The 8,010-nt window shown below is 48.6% G+C and overlaps 1 protein-coding gene across 1 annotated transcript; it reads left to right on the top strand.

Moving 5' to 3' along the window:
- Positions 1-1,875: 1,875 nt before the first annotated feature.
- LOC124473643 (secreted frizzled-related protein 1-like) lies at positions 1,876-7,621 on the top strand (the record flags this gene model as incomplete). Its single annotated transcript, XM_047029270.1, has 2 exons — positions 1,876-2,266; positions 6,652-7,621. Coding segments are annotated over 2 exons (720 nt in total), but the record flags the coding sequence as incomplete, so codon positions are not given.
- Positions 7,622-8,010: the final 389 nt, after the last annotated feature.

Raw genomic sequence — 8,010 nt, 5'->3', positions numbered from 1 at the left:
AAGGGAAATTCATTTTGTTTCGTGTCACCTAGGCCTCCACCTCCACCTCCACCAACCCCCCCCCCCCCTGCTGATGGTGACTGGGAGGTAGGGAGGGTCGTTTCACTGACTCTGGATAGACACAGTTCATGCGGAAGTCAGGTTGGATGAAAGAGTACGCGACTGAAATAGAAACGTGAACATGCACCCTCTAGAGACTCAGTGCGGGCAAAGACAAACTCACTGACTATGGGTGTTTGTCCTACATACAGTACCATGAACACCAAGAGACCTGGAGCCCCTATTTATACCCCAGCGACAGAAACAGCAAATAAACACACAGGCGTCTCTGCATTTAGTCTACATGCTCACATAAACATGTAAACACAGACACTCTGAACTTGAGGAGTCCCACTAGCAAGGGAGGAAAACTTTAGGAGGTTCTTTGTGTTTTGCATGTGTGTTTGTGTTTGTATGTACTGTACTGTACTGTGTGCGTGGGTGTGGTGGTGGTGGTGGAGTAGGAGGGTAGGGGTCGGGTGGGTGCGTGGGTGTGGTGGTGTTTGGAGGGGGTCGCAATTTGAATTCAAAATAAACACCTCGCTGCTTTGGTTTTTCTCCTTGAAGTTCCACAAGGTGTTCTTCATCCTCTGCTGCTGGGGCAGACAAGCTCCTCTCCAGTCTGACAGGACTTCAGTTCTGCTCGTCTCTGCCCACATTTAACCAGCAGCCATGCCTCCACACATCACCCCAAACGGGGGGAGGAACACCCTCCAGACTCCCTGACTGTCTAACAGCTCCACAGCTAACACCCTCTGGTGAAAAGACCCAGCATTAAGGCAGATAGGTCTGAGGGCTTGTACCAGTACATCTCTACCTGTAAATCAGTGGCAGCTGCTGGTCTTTCAAAGAGGAGAAGCTCATTTTCGGCCTACATCCTAAAAACGTTCCATTTATTTGGCTAGTTCGCTGGCTAGTTCACCCCTACCACACCTAGCCTAACCTACTGAATGAATTAATGAATGAACAAACCATCTAACAAAACAATATTAATCTCGAAGGAGGAAATGTTATCCTGGCTTCCAGACCAATTTAGCCCCGCCCGCAAATACATTTGGTCGGGAAGTTGGGTCTGGGATCGCTAGTTTTGGGAAAAAGTATGTCCGAACAGGAGCTGTTCCAATCAAATTGTCAGGGAGGGCTTTACACGATGATGGACAGATGATCAACAGTAACGTAATCAACCACGTCACCAAAGAGCGCTTGGGTTGAATTTGTTTTCAACAAACAACATATTACGTTGCTCTGATTGGTTGTAGGCCTATCCAATTTAGCGAAGAGGCATTTTTTTCCGAGTTGGGTTGAAACACGTCCCGTACTCACAGCCCAACGGAGCGGTTTCAGGATTCGGGGGGAAGCCACTTCCCGGAAATGAGTCTCTGCAGGTTGGGATGTCTGGGAATTTATGAGAAGGAAATCAGTCAGTCGACCTGCTAATATATGTAGCTGATTATGAACAAACGTCTTCGACATGAACGTGTTGTAACACATTTAAAATGTTAACACAATAGTAAATATTTGACCATTAATTATTTGAAAAGTTAGGGGAAGCTGAGCTTCCCTTGCAGTCTTAATAAATAAAATCACCACTGCTGTAAATCTTACAAATAAATCACCACTGCTGTAAATCTATACCTATAAATGCTGACCTGTAAGCTTAGGTGTAAAATCCATTTGCAAAGTTTTAGGACGTCATTGCTAGGTTTTTTTATGTCATTACTACGTTCTTTGACATAATTGTCAGGTTTAGAGATGACTTTGCCAGGTTCAATTATGTCATTGTTAAGGCCTTTGCACACTGAGTCCGAAATTCAGGTCTGAAATGTTTGCACACAAATAAAAAATACAACCTCACGTTGTGTCAATCACGCTTACACACTGCCTCCAAAATTTTTGTCCGTGAAAAGAAAATTCGGATCGGGTGGGATTTTCTGCATTTTTCGCCTCCATAGCCAGCATGTTGTGAGTTTTTTTGACAATCAGAACCACCAAATTTTGAGGCTGACGATTACGAAAAAGCGCATACGAAAATGTTTCACTCATTGTGCAAAGGCCTTTAGATTATGTGATGTCATTGATCGGTGCAGTGATGTAATTGCCAGGTGTAGTGATGTCATTAACAGATATCCTGTCTGTTCCGACCCTGCAGCCTTGAAGGCGTGCCCGCCATGTGACAATGAGCTGAAGGCCGACACCATCATGGAGCATTACTGTGCCAGCGACTTTGGTAAGCACACACACACACACACACACACACACACACATACACACACACACACACACACACACACACGGCTGTATTCGACTGTCTAAATATCATCCCCATGTTGTAACTGTGTTGAGTTAAAGGTATGTTGTTCACAATGATAACCAGTATGCCAGTGATTGAAGCATCTAGCAAGCTAGGCATCCACTCAGTCAGCAAGCTAGGCATCCACTCAGTCAGCAAGCTAGGCATCCACTCAGTCAGCAAGCTAGGCATCCACTCAGTCAGCAAGGTAGGCATCCACTCAGTCAGCAAGCTAGGCATCCACTCAGTCAGCAAGCTAGGCATCCACTCAGTCAGCAAGCTAGGCATCCACTCAGTCAGCAAGCTAGGAATCCACTCAGTCAGCAAGGTAGGCATCCACTCAGTCAGCAAGCTAGGCATCCACTCAGTCAGCAAGCTAGGCATCCACTCAGTCAGCAAGCTAGGCATCCACTCAGTCAGCAAGCTAGGCAACCACTCAGTCAGCAAGCTAGGCATCCACTCAGTCAGCAAGCTAGTTGTTTTCCTTCCCAACAAGCTAGTCTGTCATGTCACAAGACAGGTAGGCAACCAGCCAGCAAGTCAGTCTTCCTGCTAGCGATTGAGACTGATAGGCAACCAGTCTGACAGGAAATGCTCTGCACAAACAGTCAGTCAACTCTGGGGCAGCCTGACTGAATTGTGAAATAGCATGGTGAAATATGGACTGTATGGACACAGACATATTACAATCTGTCATGTTGGCTGGCTGGCAGGTAGACCCAAATGCAAAAACCCAGAACACGGTTTAACTTTATTATCGTCGGAGAAATGGCAGGGCCAGGTGGTAGAGGAGAGTCCGGGGGAATGAGATCACACCTGGAGCTGGCAGAGCTGAGAGAGAGATCAGACCTGGAGCTGGCAGAGCTGAGAGAGAGATCAGACCTGGAGCTGGCAGAGCTGAGAGAGAGATCAGACCTGGAGCTGGCAGAGATATGAACCGAGTCTAAAACAGGCAGAGAAACACAGTTATTGACGGAATTCAATGATCTGACTTACTAGGAAAATGCAGCCAGGAGCCGACTAACGTGAGCTAATAGGAGCCGACTAACGTGAGCTAATAGCGAAGTTGAAATGGCGAAGAATGGCTTTGGAACTGGTAATGATAAATGGTTAAGTTGATTGAAGATGAGCCACAGGTGTGAGTGGTTAACCTAGAACCTAAGGGATCAACTGACACAAAACAGACAAACAAAAAACAGACTAGGGTTGGCCAGCCCCGGGACGTGACAACAAACTAGACTTTACAACTGCAAGTCATCCAAAGTTATACATTTAGTCGTTAGTAAAAGTTCAAAATGTGTTGTGTGTATTTGTGTAATTGTGTGTGTCTATAAAATACAGAGTGTCTGAGTGTGTGTGTCCGTGTAATACTGTCTGTGGGGTGTGTGTCCGTATAATACTGTGTGTTTGTGTGCATCCGTGTGTGTGTGTATCTGTGTGTATCTGTGTGTGCGTGTCTGTCTGTCTGTGTGCAGTAGGAATAGATTCCCTAGTCCTTGGAGGATCATGCAGCACATGAATCAGAAACAAGGATTCATGATGAGCGTGACCTGGACCACATTGGCCACGTTTCTTGGGGAAATTATATTTCAACAGACCTGGCAACCTAGTATCTTCTTCTAAGTCATCTTAGTAGATAAAAATACCTGCCAAATACCCCAATCCAAGAACTCTGCAAACCAAGACAGTCTTCTTCCATTCATCAGGCGGGCCTCACTCATACCTTGTGTTAGAAGAATCCATGGAAAAAAACAAAGTCGAACAAAAACAAATCAGGGATCTTAATATTGTAGTCCAATTTAACACAAACAACACTTGAGATCTTCCCGTCTTAGGCCAAGAACTCTGGTGAGATCCCTTGTAATCCATCGTGGTCAGGAATTTCATCCAGATTATTTATTTTCCTGCATAATTTAGAAATTGAATAACGTCATGTTACACACTGAAAGGAAAGCCTAAGGAACTAGATTAGCATGACAAAATACCGGCCTATCAAAAGACTGGAACCTGATCTCAACTGGTGGCAGGCAGCCAATCATGGACGAGCACCAGCGAGTGCCTTTCTTGTCCAACACAGTTGTCTTCTGGGCCTAGCCACAGCCAACCACACAGAATGTACAACATCTAAAATGTCTGTCCTACCATGTGTAACCTTGACCCCAGTTTTACAGTTGAGAAACTTCAAATCACAGTATAAGCGGCTCGTATGAACACATCAAATCCTCTTACCCTCTCACCTGTTTGACCTCTCACCTCTGTCGCTCTCTAAGTCTATAAACACAGAGGGTGACTGAGAGAAGGATATAGGAGATGGAGGGATGACTGAGGAGGAGGATATAGGAGATGGAGGGATGAGTGAGCAGAGACCACGGATGACACAATGCAGAGGATGGAGCCAACAGTAGATAAGGCTGTGATAAGGACGGTATCCATAACATCCTGAGCTCATCAGGACATCCATCCTGGCCCGTGTTCCTGACCCCATCGCTGACCCCCCTTAATCACTGTCAGCAGTGAGTCAGTGCAGATCCTCTACAAGTATGCTGAACTTTCCAACCAGCATGTCTGTCTGCACGTGCCCAGAGAGGGACTGGGTGTGTCAGGGTACTGAAAGTGAAGTTTCACGCACACCTCTGTCCTTGTTCAGAGGGGGACGGTGTGGTGGGTGGTGTGGGTGGGGGGGGTGGTGGTGGGGTGTGCGGGGTGAGGGGGTGGGGGCGGGCATCACTGGCGTACTGGTTATCATTGCCAGCCAGCTAGCCAGTTAGCTTGAGTACTGGTTATCATTACCAGCTCCACTGGCAGCTAGTGTACTGTGTTACCCGTTGTTAGGTCTGTTAGTGCGCTGCCTAGTTTGGGGTGTGGTGCTGTCGGCGAGGTTACAGCCAACACCTGCATGTCAAACCAGCTGACATTCGACTGAAGGAAACACTGTTCCTCCTCAAACTGACAGGCTCTTACCGCTCACTCTCTCACTCTCCATATTCTACATCTCTCTACCCCCTCCCCACACTCACACACACCCTAGTCTCCATCAAGGAGGTTCATCTTACTCAGAACAGAGAAGACAGCAGAACACGTCACACACACACATTCCTTCCGTCCGACATGCTGACGCATCTTGTGTGCGTCAGGGGGGGTGTTTATGAACCAGCCTGCAGGGAGTGGAGTGGTGAGATGGCAGAGAGCCAGCCTGGTTAGCAGGAACACAATGGCCCAGGTCTTTAGCCTCCACATCATCAATCTGGTCTGTCAGAACACTTACAGTAGACCCTAGGCTTCTGCTCCTCTCATCTCCTCCCCCTTCCTCTCATCTCCTCTCATCTCCTCTCTTCCCCTTTCCTCTCCTCTTCTCTCCTCTCTCCTCACCTCCTATCCTCTCCCCTTTCCTCTCCTCATCCCCTTTCCTCTCCTCTCCTCTTCTCTCCTCCCTCCTCTCCTCACCTCCTATCCTCTCCCTTTTCCTCTACTTGCCTCCTCTCATCCCCTCTTCTCTCCTCTCCTTCCCTTTCCTCTCTTCTCCCTTTTTTTATGGGTTCAGTTTGGTTGATATATTGTTATTGGTACTGCGTTTGTGTGTGTGTGTGTAAGTGTGTGTATGTAAGTGTGAATGTCTAAGTGCGTATGTGTAAGTGTGTTTGCATGTCTGTTTGTGTGTGAGTAGCACACAGACAATACACACAAATGTGCGTTTGTGTGTTTTAAAAAGGGAGGGCAGGCATCACTATCTCTCAAGGGACCTTCCAATGATGACAACGGAAAGTTCCATTGGCGAATGTATAAACACCCAGCCCCTCACTGGAGCGTCCCTCCCTCCCCCACACCTCCTCCCCACATCTTCTCCCCCGTCCCTCCCCCCCACACCTCCTCACCCCTCCCCAACACAACATACAGCCTGTTGTCCAACACTAGGTTGTGGCATCATTTCAGAAGCATCGCAGGTCAAATCCCACAGTGATTATGTGTAGAGGTGATAGAGTGAAGATGAAGGTGCCATCTCCATGTCTCCATGAGCTCATGTGTGTCTCTCTGTTTTTCTCTCTCTCTCTCTCTCTCTCTCTCTTGCGCTCTCTCTCTCACACACACACTCTCTTTCTCTCTCTCCTTTATCTCTACCCTCTCTCTCTCTCTGTCTCTCTCTGTCTATCTCTCTCACTCTATCTCTCTCTCTCTCCTCTCTCTCTCACACACACACTCTCTTTCTCTCTCTCCTCTATCTCTACCCTCTCTCTCTCTGTCTCTCTCTCTCACTCTCTCTCTCTCTCTCTCTCTTTACCTCTCTTCCACTACCCCACCACCCCCCCCCCCCCTCCGCCCTCCAGCTCTGAGGATGAAGATCAAGGAGGTGAAGAAGGAGAGAGGCGACAGGAAGCTGATCGCCGCGCCCAAGAAGAAGAAGGTGCTGAAGCAGGGCGTGCTGCGGAAGAAGGACCTGAAGAAGCTGACCCTCTACATCAAGAACGGGGCCAACTGCCCCTGCTCGCAGCTGGACAGCCTGGCCACCAACTTCCTGATCATGGGCCGCAAGGTGGACCAGCAGCTGCTGCTCATGTCCATCCACAAGTGGGAGAAGAAGAGCAAGGAGCTCAAGTTTGCCATCAAGTACATGAAGTCCCATCAGTGTCCCACCTACCACACTGTCTTCCAGTGAGGCTCGCTCGGGCCCCCCTCATGCCATTCACCCTCTCATGCAGTCGCCTTGGCCCACAGCCAGCCAATCAGCCAGTTATCCTCTCCCACAGCCAGCCAATCAGCCAGTTATCCTCTCCCACAGCCAGCCAATCAGACAGTTATCAGTTATCCTCTCTCACAGCCAGCTAATCAGCCAGTTATCCTCTCCCACAGCCAGCCAATCAGCCAGTTATCCTCTCAAACAGCCAGCCAATCAGCCAGTTATCCTCTCACACAGCCAGCCAATCAGCCAGTTATCTTCTCACACAACCAGTCAATCAGCCAGTTATCCTCTCACACAGCCAGCCAATCAGCCAGTTATTTTCTCCCACAGCCAGCCAATCAGCCAGTTATCCTCTCACACAGCCAGCCAATCAGCCAGTTATCCTCTCAAACAGCCAGTCAATCAGCCAGTTATTCTCTCACACAGCCAGCCAATCAGCCAGTTATCCTCTCACACAGCCAGCCAATCAGCCAGTTATCCTCTCACACAGCCAGCCAATCAGCCAGTTATCCTCTCAAACAGCCAGTCAATCAGCCAGTTATTCTCTCACACAGCCAGCCAATCAGCCAGTTATCCTGTCACACAGCCAGCCAATCAGCCAGTTATCCTCTCACACAGCCAGCCAATCAGCCAGTTATCCTCTCACACAGCCAGCCAATCAGCCAGTTATTCTCTCACACAGCCAGCCAATCAGCCAGTTATCCTCTCAAACAGCCAGCCAATCAGCCAGTTATCCTCTCACACAGCCAGCCAATCAGCCAGTTATCCTCTCACCCTCTCACCCGCCAGTCACTTCACCTCCATCTAGTCATCCTTTCATCCCCCCTCCAGTCCCTCTCACCTCACCCCTCCAGTCATCTCAGTCTCTACCTTCAGATATCCTTTCACCCCAAGTTACCATAACCTTCCATCTCGCTCATCCTCACCCCCTCGATACACTCTTACCCTCTCACCCTCCAGTCATGCTTATGCATCTACCCTCCAGTAACTCTGACCCTCCCTCTCA

Source organism: Hypomesus transpacificus, chromosome 11, assembly GCF_021917145.1.
Source record: "Hypomesus transpacificus isolate Combined female chromosome 11, fHypTra1, whole genome shotgun sequence".
NCBI lineage: Eukaryota > Metazoa > Chordata > Actinopteri > Osmeriformes > Osmeridae > Hypomesus > Hypomesus transpacificus.
Note: the sequence above shows the minus strand (reverse complement) of the source record. Positions and strands in the feature narration are given on the sequence as shown.